Here is a 16,376-nt window from a genome sequence, read left to right as displayed (position 1 = left end):
CAAACAGTCATAATTCCATATTTTTTGAAAATTAAAAGTCCCAGCTACTTAGTTTTAGAATTTAAATCAGATATTGGCTTAATTATTTATATGGAATAATAGCTGCTATTGAGCAAAGTACCCAACTTCTAAGTCAGTTAATTAAATTAATTGCAATATTTCCTTTCAGAACTTTATCTAATTTCTTAATTGCAATGAATTTCTGTCGTAAAGAGCACCCATTTTACAGTAAAATAAAAGTTTAGCTCAATAGCTTCAATCGTTAAATAAAATAAAAATCTAACGTATTTTTGACAAGTATTTCAGATTTAATATTTAAAAAAAAAGCACCTGCTCTAATCGGGAAAGTAAAATGAAACACGCTAATTGCAGAAACTTTATAAACCGAATAATTAAAAAATTAAAGTTTAATTTTTTTTTTCATACACATTGTCTTTACAAGAGTAGGAATTAGACTAGAGAATTATAACATTTCAATTATGTCGCTTACATGCCGATTATTAGCGAAGCATCTGTATTATCCGTAATAAATATATGCCAAGTAGGCTGTAGCTCCCTCACCGTTAACAAAATATAACCTATTGTAACATTACAATTAATTATCGACCTAAACAATGGCAACACATATGACATATTGAATCATTTCATGACTAACACATTGTTCAGGAATCAATGTCGACACATTAAAAATTACAAAACTTTTAAAGAGTGAAACTAATGCTCGCAAATACCAAAAACATCACTTACATTTTTAATTTTACATTATTTGTGTGTTAAATGTGCATAATTTGAACAAGATTATAATGACTGATCGTCTTATTTAGATTAAAATTAAATTCTAAGTTAAACAATATCTATCACAAAAATTATCTTTGACAGAGTTTAAAACCAATGTGTAGGGCTTAATCAACCTTTGAAATGGAATACTGGTTTTTTTATAAATATTTATTAATAAACATACAATGGGTCACAACAAACGATCGAAAAAGTCTAGAACACATCGTTTTTAGAATTTTCATGGTTATATCCTTACCATCCGACAGATTACAATTCAATATTAACACCGCGTTACATATTGACAGTTTCACAGAACAACATCACAAAGATCTCAGTAACAATCCAAGTCTTAATTCTTTATAGAATAATAAATAACAAAATCTTACAATATATTTTAACACTACGCTAGACAGATACTAAGCAAATTATTTAGACATTGGCAAAAACAACGATTAAATAGCGTTCCCGCGACACTCGGGCCGGATATACATCACAGTGCCTAGTCGTAACAGCCATTAATCGTATATCAAACTTTACACCGAATTCAGCGTTTAACATTAGTTCATTTTAACCCTCAAAACTTTATATCAATGATATTTAACAATAATATTCATTACATACTAATCTACAATAGCTGAACATTATAAAAGCTAGTAACGAGTTATGAAAATTATTGCAATGTGTGCTTGTACATTTAAAATATCAGTTCAAGACTTTCAAACAGATCAGAAACAAGAGTAACAGCTTTTTTTATATAATTTCAATGAGAGTAATTGTAATGCTTTATGCCATTCGACTCTCGTATTATAATATACTGATATTTAGACCACCCTAAGTAGTCACCATAATCTTACTTTTCTTAGAATACTTTTAATTTTGATTTAATAGAAATCAACCTTTTTCTTTATGTGACGATGGCACTTAACATTTAAAAAAAAAGCTGTTATTCAAGTAATCATCAAAGCTAATTGAGTTTTATTAAAATTGAGATATTTATTTATTAAAAATAATATTTATGTGCATTAGCACAGAAGCTATTGAATACAATTGAAAATTGACAATGATTATAAAATTCGTTTTCGACTAAATCGTATATGTAAAAAAAATAAGAAAAAAAAACTAAAATCGTATTTGTAAAATATTAATAATGAAAGCTGGACAAGGTATTTGAAGTTTTATTATGTTCTATCAAAAGTTAGCAAACAACTTACATTCAAATTCTGAACGATTTGAGTGAACATACTCAATCAAAAGCATTAAAGCTTTTTAAATGACAGTTGTGCACCGACCATCCATTTTTGGGAGTTACCTTTGCCTCTTTTAGTGCTTAATCAATTTTAAAAATATGATCTTACACCCTGTCACATCCGCATTTATTTTATATAAAGCATAATAAATAAACACTAAAATATATTATTGTTTCGTCTCCTTTCACCAATGTAAATTTTCAATTTGGAATGACTGTTTACAATTTTTTTTTTCCTTTACAAAAGATATCAATATTGATAACGACTATTTATTAACAACTATTTTTAACAAATAAATTCCAAGTAATTTTAAACATTGGCATGTAAAAATATTACAAAATGGTGCAAATTATATTAAAAAAATTCACATTTGAAGGCAGTTGGATCGGTACGATCCTTCAATTGTTCTTGAAATAAACTAAAATATATTGAAACATTTGTATATACCTATGTATATTATAATTAAAAATATAATAAAAACTATAATACATGTTCAGAACAAAATAATAAATAAACCATTACCATCACATAATGGTGTGCACTAAAAGAGGCATTGTCATTATTTTTAATTGCCTTCGATGGCTTTGGCCACAAACTCAATGAACCGCTTTCCGTACTGCTCTGGGTCGCAGGTTGAAATTCCGTCAACATTGCTCCCGTATTTCACAGTCTTCGCTGCTTTAGCTGCCTGTAAACATTAAAGGAAATCTTGCTTCTAGTTTTGGTGTACTTTTAATAATTAAAAAACTTCCCCAACTTATGAACTCTAAATACCAGCTAAGCACCAATATGTGAAGGCGTTTAGATACCATGTTTAGTATTGTTTACCACTTCTACGGGGGGGAGGGGGCTTCTATTGGGACTATATGATTAAAAAGTTTTGTTACCTGTTTCTTGACTCCGTAGTGCGTCAGAACATCGATTAAAGCAACGAAATATATCTCTTTCTTTGGTGCACCTGTAATGTAAAAAAAATACACTTGTATTAATGACACTTAATTTATTTAATTTACATAAATATTTTCATCAAATAAATAACAACAGTTTAATATTTGGGAGTATTGTGATTTATATAATTATGAATATACTCAAATAATTTGAGATTCTTAAAGTCTTTAATATAGGATTTGTTTTATGTTTTCATAAGCAATCCATAAAAATAATTTAGTCCCCTAATTCTGATAACTGAATCTCTGAGCTGTTACTTTTTCAGACGAACATTTTCTGATACTAATTTTATGTCGATTTTTTACATTGTGGCCACAGTAAGTCCTCTCAAGGCCTACCCGTTTTATTTTAATAGAACATTTAACTTATAAATCATGACATTCCTAAGACAGTGTATTCCATAAATAGCTTTCATCTCACACATTGTTTTGAACGGAATTTTCATTCTTGGTTTCGCTTGCATTAAAGAATCTAGGTTTACATTGACAAGAGTCTACTTTGCACACTATTTTTGTAATAGGAACCCAAAAATTCATTTCATGAAACGAGCTCCCAAAAGAGCTTTGCGCTCATTGGTTGACACGCGTGACCTTCATTTGACAAATCATATCTTAGGATTGTTTGACATAATCGCTTAAATGGGGTGCGAATAATTTGTTCCTCAACAAGTGGAGTTCGTCTCGTAAAATGAACTATACAGATTTAAATAAAAAGTGTACAATTACCATCATGGCTGGGGATAGCGTAGATATCCAGTTCTGGTATGATACCTTCATAACGTAACGAAGACTGACGACCCAGTCCTCGAGGACTATCGGGAGGAGTATTGTAGCCCCATCTGTATATTTATCACAGTTAATCGTCAAACATATAAATATCAAGTCCAATAAGAAGGTAGGAACGGATAGACAATAGTGTATGATTTGAACTGACAACTTTCCGTAGTCGGTTACCTGTCGCCGTGGTGGCGGTTGTCGGTGTCGGTGTCGGTGTCGGTGTCGTCGCTGTCGGGCTCGGCCTCGCGCTGGCGCGCCGCCTCCGCCTCGGCCTCGCCGCGCCCGCACTCGTGCACGCCCAGCAGCAGCGAGTAGTCCATCAGGTGCAGCTTCGTTAGGAACTGGGGACACCACATAGGAATTTGAAATCATACTATAATCAATATTATCAGCAAACCTTGTTATTTATAATATCCTTACTCTAGCATTGTTTTTATTGTGTATTCATATATAGTCTATTCCAACCACAAGAGATCAAAAGCCAAATAAACAACATTTGACAGCGAATTGACACTATATCATTGGTCGATAGCTTGAATAATCTATGATATTCACTATGGATTTGCAAAAAAATTGCGTTTTGAACGTAGACGAAACTTATTTAGGGACATTGGAAGTATAATTAAAATGGATTAGTGTTATATTATAAATAATGACATATTAATCAAGAATTGTTAGTAGTGCCCAATATAGCCGAGCTATTAGCAAATCGCTTGATACATACGTAAATCAAAGGTTTTTTTATCTTTATTCTTTCTCCAATTAGAATAGGCTATATAGTCACCTGAGGTAAATGCGTCTTTTGATGATGAAACAGAAGCACAACATATAAAAAGACAGCTAGGTAGCTACGATGTGTTGTGTTTCTACGGTGACTATAGTTTTATTTCTTTTGCTGTTTTTTTAAGTCCGTACCTTTGATGTAATTTTAGACATATTCCCTCTGTCTCTCTATTCTCACCTCTACGTCAGCGGTGAGGGTTTCGAGCAACTTCTCCTTGGCCGCGTCTCCGATGTCGATGCGGACGCCCTGCTTGATGAAGTCGTTATCTTTGAGTGTCGGCAGCTCCTTCTCTAACTCTTTCTCCGATGCTTCACGGTCAACTGTAGATCCTTTTAAGTCGTATTTCCTGCAATTATATTGTAATTAATATTTAATTCTCTTTTCACGAGCTTTTATTTACCTTACAATAAGAGTTTGACTCAAGGTCAACGACTGCAAGCTAAGTTACACGCAATAGTTTAGTAGTTTTACGCGATCAATATTTTTTTTAACTATTCATTAATTTAATGATTATTTAATGTTGTATTAATTTATACACGTTTGATATATCATCAACTCTTTGTAAAATTAAAAAAAAAACACTCATTCACCTTTGAAAAGTTATTTTAGTAAAATGACTTGTAGATTTATGTCGAAATCTTGTGAAATTATATTACATGACTTCAACATAAATGTACCACCAGTTCGATATGTCGATCCTACGCAAAAAAATCTGGCAAAAGGGAAGGAAGAAAGGCTTGATTTCCGCCTAAGACTACCGAAAAAAAAAAGGCATACGATTTGATGCTTTTCTTGTCTTGAAAGTTGATTATAGGCCCGATAAGAAAATATATTGATAAGAGAAAATCTACATGCTACATTTCGTCGCCAAACTTTGGTGATTTTCTGTATTTTTTTTATATATAAAACGCATACACGTACCACGCCCTTCTGTATTTTAATGTTCAAATGCTATACGCAATATTAAAAAATTACAACGCTTTAATTAAAAAAAGAACCGTTAAAATTATTTTATGCATTTATATGATGATACATTTTTAATCATTTTAATTAGTCTATGAGCAGGACGGAAGTACATAATTTGATGGATTTTGCTGATGAGAGTACTTACTTATGAATATTAAGGTGGTTGGAGAATACGTTCCTCGTGGCCACGAGGTAGTGCTCGATGCCGTCCACTGTCAGCCGGTACATGCCGAGGTACTGCGGGAGGAGAGTCTTTCCGTGTCTTTCGACGATATACTGAAAATGTACAATTGCTAGAAGTTATTCTCAAAATGGTTTTCATATTATATTTGTGATCAAGCTTTGTGCAAACATTTGAGTCGGTACAACCTACTAAGGTATACTCTTCATTTCGAGTTCCTGAAACGACGGAATATTTGAAAATAATCAAGAATTTATTTTGTTGCTAAGTCAATTGTTAATCCTATAATCCAAAAATTAAATTAATCGAGGGAGGTAGAGATCTGGTGATACCACAAGTAATTATATACTTTCAAACAATAAACAATATATAGGAATACTTATAGGAATGCGTTATAAAACATTTTTAAATTGAGGAACAATTTTTTTATGTAATTACAAAATAAATGTATTAATGTAATAATAATAAACGAATAAGCTATTTATTTATTTTTCTCTTTTTCCATGCAATTGCACTAAATTTTATTTTTGCAATACTTGTAAATATATTATATTTTAATTGTTGCGTTTCTAATCAATACATTATTTTATTGAATTAAATTATATTATTTTTTAATGAGAAAAAATAATGTACTCAGTAATAACACTGTTTTATTTGTTAAAATCTGTACTAATATTATAAATTGCGTAAGTGTCTCTCTTATATCAAATCACTAAACAGATTTTGATTAAATTCGTTTTGAATCAAATTTGAATCTCAAAGGACATAGCTACTTCTCTGTACCTAACACCTTACGACCAATCCCTAAAACGCGGGGGGCACAACCAGTTACTTAAAAAGTATTGGCCTTATCGAAGGTCACTTAAAAATACTTTGTTAAGTTTGGTATTAAACAAATCGTTTTCGAGGAAAGAGTTTTGTGCATTATCATATCAAAATGTAAATTTCACCGAAATAAATTCGCATGTGTCATGAGATTAGATAGAAGATATCACTATCACTTATAACAGAATACTTATCAAGTATTTGCATTTAGATTCTGCATATATTAGATCATCGTATATAATAGTTTTAGGAGATACCGAATACACGAAGTAGAATTCCATTTAAGATATTTTACATTTATATAAGAAAGACGAATGTTGTATGTTCGTGTGAGAATGTCATTTTTCTATGTATGTGAGCGTGTGCGTGCGTAGTGTTGCCAGGTGTCCGGCTTTTGAAATTTAACTTTTTAAGTTCGAAATCATTTTTGTCGTTTTGTGGCTATTCTATATAATCTATTAATATATATCTATTATATATAATTCTATTTAAGCATATCTAATTTGTAAACATAATTTGTTTACTAAAATAATGTAATTTGAACCGCAATAAATTATTTAAAAACCCGACTGACAGAAATTGTTTAAATTATTTGAAAATAATTAGTTACTCCAGTCCTTTGTTGCCCCTGGGCCTTTAGATCTCTTAATCCGGTCCTGAATAAAGCTCTGTCATAATCCTACTGAAAACATAATTCTGACGCAGACAAAGGCCAAATATAATTTAATTTAACATTAAAATCGTCGTATCGGGTAACCTGAGAAGCGAAAGAAACTCAGCATGTCAATCATTCAGCAGTTTATCATTATTTATAATTTAGAACGAAATAGCAATACATCTATATAAACACTCTAATCGGCAAGAATAGCGAAATAAACAGATTTCATACAACAATCATACACTGAGATTGCCCGCAGTAATCGGGTAAGGATTGTGTTACAGATACCGTAATCAGTTTTATTTACTGTTGATATAAAGTGTCATAAAAGACAAAACAAAAATAAAGTTTAAAAATGATTACAATTATATCGAAAATTAAAAATTTTAACTTTTTAAATTTTTTACACAGAGAGATGGCCGAAGGGCTGCTCGTTAAACGCAGTAATTTATAATAAATCAAGTTGAAATATACATATATCACTCTAAGCGAAGTAATACAGCGTGATCGAATAAACTCACTTTAACTAAAAAGTTTTCTCTAGAACGGTTTTTTTTCCCAATAGTTAACATTAACTCAATTGCATTAAGATATTGAAATAAATAAAACTAAGTAATTACTTGTTAGAAATCTGAAATATTAGGAATAAATATTGTCTATAAGAAACTCACAGGATGATAGTGTTTAAGGAAGGAATGCATTCTCTCCACCTCCTCCGACGTGAGAGTCTTGAGGATGAAGAGTCTGTCGTAACTCTGGTAGAACTTGGCTCCGGACTTTCCCGACGAGTCGTCCGGAATCGGTTGAGACCTGGTGACAATTCCATAGAGAATTTAAATTTTTCAAAGAGCAATGAGAAACAACACTCGTTCCGTTGAGTGCTTTAACGATTACGTCATAATCGTAGAACAATGTTGAGTTCATAACTTTGTTACTTTATTGTATACAATGAAGTGATTTTAAATTTAGAATGAAGGTTTCTGTACAATAAGAACAGACTGTTGTAAATTAAAAATATATACATGTACGTTTATATTTGTTCTACGACCATAACCATTAAAGTTTATATTTACATTGCGCTATGAATGATTACCGACACTTTTTAACAGACTTCAAAAAGGAGGAGGTTCTCAATTCATCTGTATTTATTTTTTTGTAAAACAGGGGTACGTATGTAACGTATATTTTTGGTAAACATATATGACATCATTAAATAGAATAGAGTATCTTTTGAATGTAAGCTTTCTTGAAATTAATGATGTTTAAATTCCGAATATTTAAAGATGTTAAATTCAAATATTTAAACATTTTGAAATATTTAAAAGAGGAATTTAAACAAACAGAAATAAACAACAACCAGAAATCTATTGCTAAGAAACTCACACAAACTATTAGATACATCATACAATTCAAAAACATAACACTTTCTTGTGTTCTTTTAAAACATTAAAGGCTATTACAGGAATGTTCAAAATAAACGTAAAATTATTCAGACTTCATTGCTTTTTTTTAAACTATCTTTTTTAATGATTTACCATAGACCCCAGCCCGAATCGTCGTCGCCACCAACATTAGTTAAACTGTGCTGTACTGATATGTGCATGAAGGTACTGATAATTGCATCTTGTACATAAAATACTATAATATCTTATTTCCAAACATTTTTTTTTAATGTGTCGTTAATTGTGCCTAAATGCTTACCTTATATATGCATCTCTGTAAAGTGCTATCATGAATAAACTCGCTGCCATCGTGTAAATAAATAAATAAATACATAATATTAACATTCTGCCATGATTTTGCTTTAAAAAGGTTTTAGAATCGGGACATTTTCAAGGACAAAGGGAGTAGTAAGGATATTTAAAACACAAAAAAAAAAACCAAAGGGACCTTGCAAAACTGAATTTCACAATTTCAAAACACACTTTATGATCTTTGGAATTATATATTTATGAGTGCTCTTTGTTAAGGAAGATGACGATACACAGCGACAGCCGACAGCGTGTGTCCGTGATATGCGAATGAATGCCGTGTCAGTTTAAAGGCACACTAAAATATTGTTATTTAAAAAAAAAATCATACAGCGCTTAGTGAAACTCCGCTGACCTCAGTCGTTTAATCGTCAAACCGCGCTTGACGAATTCACTCGCATCGTGGAATATCCCCTCTTGGTGGGCATCGGCTTTCAATTCGCCGACACCAGACGGCGCTGTAGCCGACCGCCTCAGCTTACTGTTAAGCCTCTTCGTCCTCCTCGAGCAGAGGTAGTTATCTGGCTTTCTAAACCTAGGGACAGGATGGGTGGTAGGAACGGGGATACCAGTCCGAATAATATGGGCGTAGAAATAAATATACATAAATATATCACAATTACATTGTACGATAGCTCGTTAGCGCTCCACACGTGCGCAGCAGTGAACGATTAGTCTCTAGTTAATATGGCGGAGTTCCTTACCTTGTCAGGGACTCCTTGTAGTCTAAGTCGTCAATACCGAACCTTTCCCTGAGGTTCCTGAAGACGAGGGGGCAGTATTCTTTCACCTTAAAATGGGATGGCATGTTTTCTCTGTAACATATAAACTGTGTTATTAATATTAATTACACTGTAAGCCGGTGGCAGTTTTGTGTTAACCGACTTGAATAAAGTATCTTCGGATTTAGATTCGTTTGTTTTTAAAAATTAAACTGTTGAGCCGATGGGAATAAGATTACAAGATCGAACTTGGGTGCAACGTATCGTTATGAAAGGTTTGAAAACTTATCGGCTTTAATAAGGAAATTCACACACGTGTTCAGAGTTGCACGGATTTTTTAAATTCATTAGACACGCAACCTACAGTCGCGGACGGATACGCTACACACGCAACTCGAAAAAGAATGTCGCAAAGTATCGTATCCGTGCGCTGCTATTGGTCAGCGGCATTAGACGTTCGTTAATTAGTGAAGAACGGACTGCTTAGGACCGTACTTACTGGAATAAATTTGGTTTAAAAATATAATACGTCGTAAAAGAAATAAGTAATGGGTTACTTGTAATAAATATTCATAAAAGTAAAATTACTAAAACACAATATACGGCGATCGAAGCGTAGGATAGCTTGTAACGATAAACTACAGGTATCTATGAATAAGAAATATACTTTGCTTAGTCTAGTAATTATTATGCTGTCGGTACGTAGTATATAAACAAAGAATTACTTAAAAATCGGCTATTATTCGTTTTTTTTGTATCAATGTATGCTTTTTAAACATAAATATATTTTGTAACTAATTTTAATTAACAAGAACACCGCTAATGCTGACATACAAATTATATTGCTAATAAAAATACTATTTTAAAAATACATAAATCATTCTATTTACTGTACACGATTTTTATATTCATACATATTAGTCAAATACTTTAAACAGACATAAATGACTATTTTATTATGCTACAGCTCCATCTGAGTGTGTACGCGTCTATTACCGCGTTGATAAAATTACTAAGCAGATGTAAGCAACTTCTAAGGCTTTCGTATTTGATTTAGTTTTACTTATAACAGCTAGGCGGACTAAATAGGCCATTTGATGGTTAGTGTTAGTGTGGTCATGGCGCCGTGAGAAATTATAAGGTTTAACCCTTGTTTTCGCACCACCAACTTTGGAAACTAAAGAAGTAAATTATACTGGATCATCAACCGAAACACAAAAGCACTAAAAAGTGCAGCTTAACAGTGGAATGAAGGAAGAATAGCCAACACAGAAGATATTACAGTGGACAAGCATGTGCACAAACACAGGTGCACGCATAAAATCCAATGTTTTCCAAACATCACCATCAATTACTGGACTGCTAATGGAAACTTCACTTACCGAAGAGTTTAATATAATAATTGTACAACAGACAATAACTGGGCTGGCGGGTCTTTACACATAACGTTTTTAATGCCTTAACTGCGCACTAATCTTATTCTGTTTGCATTATATTTCAGCTACTTCATGAATATAGAAACAACTCTTGACCGAGTAGCAAACGGTTTCAGAGGTACTCTAAACGGCGGTTCATCTATTCGTTAGCGTAAGGGCAATTGAAAATGCCTTTCCGAAAAAAAAATCATTGTAATATTAATTTCATTATATAAATAAAACTACAATCATCAACTAGATGTACAAACTTTTTGGTACGAGATATTATTTAACTCTTTTGTATTGATGGTACTCGCATAAAAAAAAAATCTATATATTTGTTATTTTGATGCGTTTCAGCGCACTGACACGTAAATAAAGAGTTTTTTTACATTGTCATATATTTCTATAAATAGTATGTTAACAGTTTCGGGAAATGCCCTTTTTTATTGCCTTTTTATCCGCTATTTTCTCGCTGGAAAAACGCTATACACATTTACCCGCATGAAGTACTCGGGACTCGCCGGTACCCTGGACGCCTAGCGCGCCCTAGTACTCCGGAATACCCGTTCAAAAACCAGCGTAACCCTGGCCATCTCTTCGACGGACGTCACGGGATAGCTTTCGCATGGTACCGTGACGTACCTTTATCCGACTAGCTAAGCCAAATTTATTACTTATCATAAATTTTCTTACCAATTACAAGTAAGATTGGGTTGTCTGGAAGAGATGGCTAATTAGCCATAAGTCCGCCCATTGTACAACACTTTTTAGTTTTTACGTTTTTTTTTTTAATTTTTTATTTTTATTTTACTAATTTTGTTTTACTTTTATTTGTGTGTTTCGTTTTGTTTGTGGTGTACAATAAAGTATATTTCATTCATTAATTTCAAAATTAAAATAGCATAGCTAACCGACGTTTATTTTATGCATAACTTTGTTGAATCAATAGCTAGTAATAATTTAACTGGGAGTTTCAGAAACGGAGCATTGTAATATTAACGTAGATGCTGCAGTAGCATAATATGATTAGTCATTGGTGAATTTTATGTCATAGGTACTTATACTGTCAATATCTTGTGGTTAAAATGTAACATGGTCTCTCTGTTTAAAATTATTAATATTTATAGAAAATAATATTACAACTATCTATGAAGATGTATTGTTGCATAATTCGTAAACCAGTATTTATTTTATGTATATAATAAATTATACAATGGCAATGTAATGTATAACATAAGTATTTGGTATAATAAACTATATTTATTTATTACAAGCTGTGCTCGCGACTTCGTGCCCGTTTGAATTTAAGTTATTTGGATATTGTAGCGTGACTTTATTTTTATTCTATATGTAATTCTAAAATAAAAGTAGCCTAAGATACTCCTTATTACATTCGCTATCTGCCAGTGAAAGTCCCGTCGAAATCGGTTCAGCCGTTCCAGAGATTAGCCGGAACAAACAGACAGATAGACAGACAAAAATTGTAAAAAATGTTATTTTGGTATATATACCGTGTATACATACATATGCATTTGGTAAAAATGGGTTATTTTAATATTACAAACAGACACTCCAATTTTCTTATATGTATAGATAATTAAAACATTTATGATTTATAAAAGGAAACAATATTTTACTTAACAAGTAGCTAATAGATATAAAATATATTTATAGCCCTTAAATTACATTTGATTTATTACTTTTTAATTGATGTTGATATTATTGATGCACATCATGAGATTTTGTAATAATATAATAGCTGGCTACCCACCCGTCCCGGCTTGACGTGGATACATGAAAATGATTTATATATAACTTTTAGATAGAATAACAAACATAAAAAGAAAAATTCTTATTGTTGTTTTAACTGATAGGTAAGTTAAAATTCTTGACTTTTCTCCACTATAATATGCATGTATTATACATATAAATCATACTATTGAATTATGCTGTTTATTGATGAAAACCTCATTAAAATTCATTGCATAGTTTAGAAGATTTAAGCACATAGATATTTTTACCCTAAAAATAAAATAACTAAGATCTCTATAAACTTAGTTTTAACTATGAAGCCGTTTGTATTCTGCATCTATTATTATAATTCAAGTAACAGGCTGTACATGTTGCACTACTGGGTTGAGGCATCCTCTCCATTTGAAGAAGAGGTTAAGAGGCAACTCAACTAAACTGCTCCAATGCAGTGTGGCACACCTGGCAGACTGATATGTAATACATATTTGTTTCCTCACACTATTTTCCTTCCGTCAAACATGGGCCATCTCGGCTCTTATAATAATTAATCAAACAATATTTTCTGATCCCAATAGAACTCTTATTTAGTAAAATTTGTAACTAACATTTATGATGCATTTATCTTACTTGTTAAACAGATGGTTGTCCACTTTGAGCTTTGAGTAAGCTCTGAAGTCATCGGGAAGCAACATGACTGGTATTGAGACATGACTTAATTCATTTATCTGTAACAAAACATTTGAATACAAGTTAGTTACATGACAGAGACTCTTGAAGAGTTCAATAAATAATGATGTGTGAAAATTTATATTGTAATACATTTTTAAAGTAAAATTTAGTATGAACAAACCACCAAATCTATCTATACCAGTAGTTCCCAAACTTATTTTTCTCGTGGACCACCTATTGGCATGTATCCATAACGAGTTTGAGAGAAACACTAATATATGAACTAAATTTAAATTTGTTTAATATGGGTGCTTTTAATTCTATCCTTCGTAACTATATATATATATATAGTTATATATATATATATATATATATATAATATAACTATGAGTATTTCAGCAATTAAAATCTATGAATTTGTTAGTGATTCTCTCAAACTGAGGACGAAGAGTAAAAAAAAACAAAATTGTACGTAATATTTAATATGCAAGTTTGGACAAGTAACACTTGCTTGCCTTATTAAAATATTATCTGCTTAGTTAGGTACTTTGGTAAACAATGTTGGTAGGCCCTTATAAAAACTATGCTTACATTTTTGCTCTTTACTATCAAAAGCACATAAATTTTCGTGGACCCCCATTTTTTATTCACGCCTACGTAGACCCCCAGCAAGACCCCTGGGGGTCCATCTGGACCACTTTGGGAATCACTGATCTATACGAATAAATGACTAGATGTTTTTTGTAACACTTAACATACTACTACTACTACACATATATTCATAAAACTTATACCAGAAGATTTGGCATATTTAGGGGATTTTATTATATAACATTGCTATATAAGTATCTGTGGTTCCCAGTTTCACCTACTTGTCGTAAATTTGTTACTTTAAATAAATGTTTTAAACAAAGTAGACTAAAGACTGTAAAAGACTTTTATTATCTAAATAAAAAGAGTAACCATATTTTTAATTTAACCATTTAAATTTATAAAATATAGTTTACTAAATAACAAATAGATTTGACTTTTGATTTTTCTTTTTAAAAATTTGAAACAATGGCAAAGATAGTTATTTTTCATAATCTAATTAGAATAATATTTTTTTTATTTATTAAGTCATTTTGACATTTCAAAGTTATTTTAGGCTGTTTAATAGTGATTTAATTGAATATATGATGTTGAAAGATTTCTGAGACAAATCAAATATTATGGCTAAATATCATAAAAAATATAAGGTTTTTTTTAACTCTCTAGTTGTAAAGTTTCAGCTGAGAGATAAATTAACTAGAAATATAATCTTGAGATTCTTTAACATTCTTAAATCAACATCAGAACAAAAATATTAAAGTAATAAAAAAAAATTATTTACTATTACATTTTCCTTATTATTATTTTTCCTTTAAAAAAAATAACTTTATTTACTTTCAATTCAATAGACAATTGTCCCATATACACGAGAAGTAATTGGCCTCTCATTGAGCTTTTAAATCCTTCAATGTTATAAACATCTATATTTAGAAGACAATAACATATTTAATTATTGATCATTTGCCAGCAATCAAAAATTTATAAAATGTGTATAACATAAAATATAGGTAGGTTGTATTTTACAGGAAATATTTATAACTTACAACGTATTAACGCAATAATTAAATTTTTATTTATTTTTCTTGAATTTAACACTTAATAATGTTTATGTTGTCGCAACAATTTGTTGGAATAATTAAACATTAAGCTATCATATAAAAATAACGTAATAATTACCGTGTGATTAACACCCCACATAAAAACAGACAGTAACGGTTCATTAGCACGAAACAATTTCACTTTTTGATGTTTCACGCGAATATGTTTCTTTTTCAATTTGCTCAATCCAGTGTTGGGAACGGACATTTTGGATTTGTTTACAAGAGTCAGTGCACAGCCACTTAATAAATTTTAAAAGAATTTACAGTAATTAAACCATTTTTTAGCAATATAAAATAGAAAAGATTCTCAAAGAATTTGAATAAATAAGAAATTTATTACAGAAATCTCGACACCCATCAATAGGGCAAACGGCTTTTTGACAGACGAATTAATACCTACAGGTTAAAAAAGCTGTTTTTAGTCGCCATCGGTGCTCTAAAAACAGATAAGAAAATTATCTTACAAAAGGTATAATATACGATTTTGCTATCTTTTGTACAACTGGAACTGATTATAGATTTTGGAGTAAAATACATAAACAATAATCTATGTCATTATTTAAATATAAAATTTAGTAAAATAAAATAAATTATTAATCTGCAAGTTGGAAGCTTGGCAAGGTTTTGATTTTCAAATTCATTGTTCAATGCAAATTGAATAATAATCGAAACTCTCCGTCATCAATATAAAAACAATAATAAAAATTAACAATGATACATTATTTTCCGGTTTCGAATATGATGCCAACTTTTAGAATAATAGGCTATTTGACAATGCGAAAAATAAAGTTATTATAATCAGTATATATTATAAGTTTAAAAATGGTTATTTATTAATGAAAGTTGAAAATAAGAATTAATGTATTCAAAAATCCATAAATATATATATTTTTTTTAAACCTTTTGTCACATGACACAAAACGCTCCTGATTGGTCGAGCTTATGATGACGTCACTTGCTTGATAGCCTCGTTCGCCTACTGTATGTGGATTATATGTATCGCAGATTACAATACAGGCACGTGACGTCACCGACACCATTGCAACGCCATATTGTCAAAGTAGCGTTTTCGCGCGCTATTTAAATATTGAATTTTTAATTTGATATTTTGCATCAAATATGTACTAAAATTAAAAAACACAACTTTTACTGGGTTCCTTAACCTCTACTAAAAATAGTATAAGGTGTATTTTAAAAACCAGTCAAATAGC

The 16,376-nt window shown here is 31.0% G+C and overlaps 1 protein-coding gene across 2 annotated transcripts; it reads right to left on the bottom strand.

Annotated features, from left to right (window-relative positions):
- Positions 1-366: 366 nt before the first annotated feature.
- LOC113398588 (phosphatidylinositol 5-phosphate 4-kinase type-2 alpha) lies at positions 367-15,574 on the bottom strand. Of its 2 annotated transcripts, XM_026637393.2 has the most exons (11): positions 15,242-15,574; positions 13,433-13,530; positions 9,618-9,728; positions 9,269-9,448; positions 7,834-7,972; positions 5,644-5,774; positions 4,710-4,878; positions 3,926-4,089; positions 3,698-3,810; positions 2,912-2,982; positions 367-2,712 (listed from the first exon to the last, which is right to left on the bottom strand). In XM_026637393.2, exons 1-11 carry the CDS (start codon positions 15,368-15,370, stop codon positions 2,590-2,592), a joined length of 1,428 nt encoding a protein of 475 aa, XP_026493178.1. In that variant the 5' UTR covers positions 15,371-15,574; the 3' UTR covers positions 367-2,589. The 2 variants fall into 2 exon arrangements, with proteins under 2 accessions (XP_026493178.1, XP_026493179.1); XM_026637394.2 differs by lacking the exon at positions 9,269-9,448 and having other exon boundaries at positions 15,242-15,572.
- Between the last annotated feature and the right edge of the window lie 802 nt (positions 15,575-16,376).

The sequence above is a fragment of the Vanessa tameamea genome, chromosome 14 (genome assembly GCF_037043105.1).
Source record: "Vanessa tameamea isolate UH-Manoa-2023 chromosome 14, ilVanTame1 primary haplotype, whole genome shotgun sequence".
NCBI lineage: Eukaryota > Metazoa > Arthropoda > Insecta > Lepidoptera > Nymphalidae > Vanessa > Vanessa tameamea.
The sequence above is the reverse complement of the archived record's forward strand: the minus strand, read 5'-3'. Positions and strand labels throughout refer to the sequence as shown.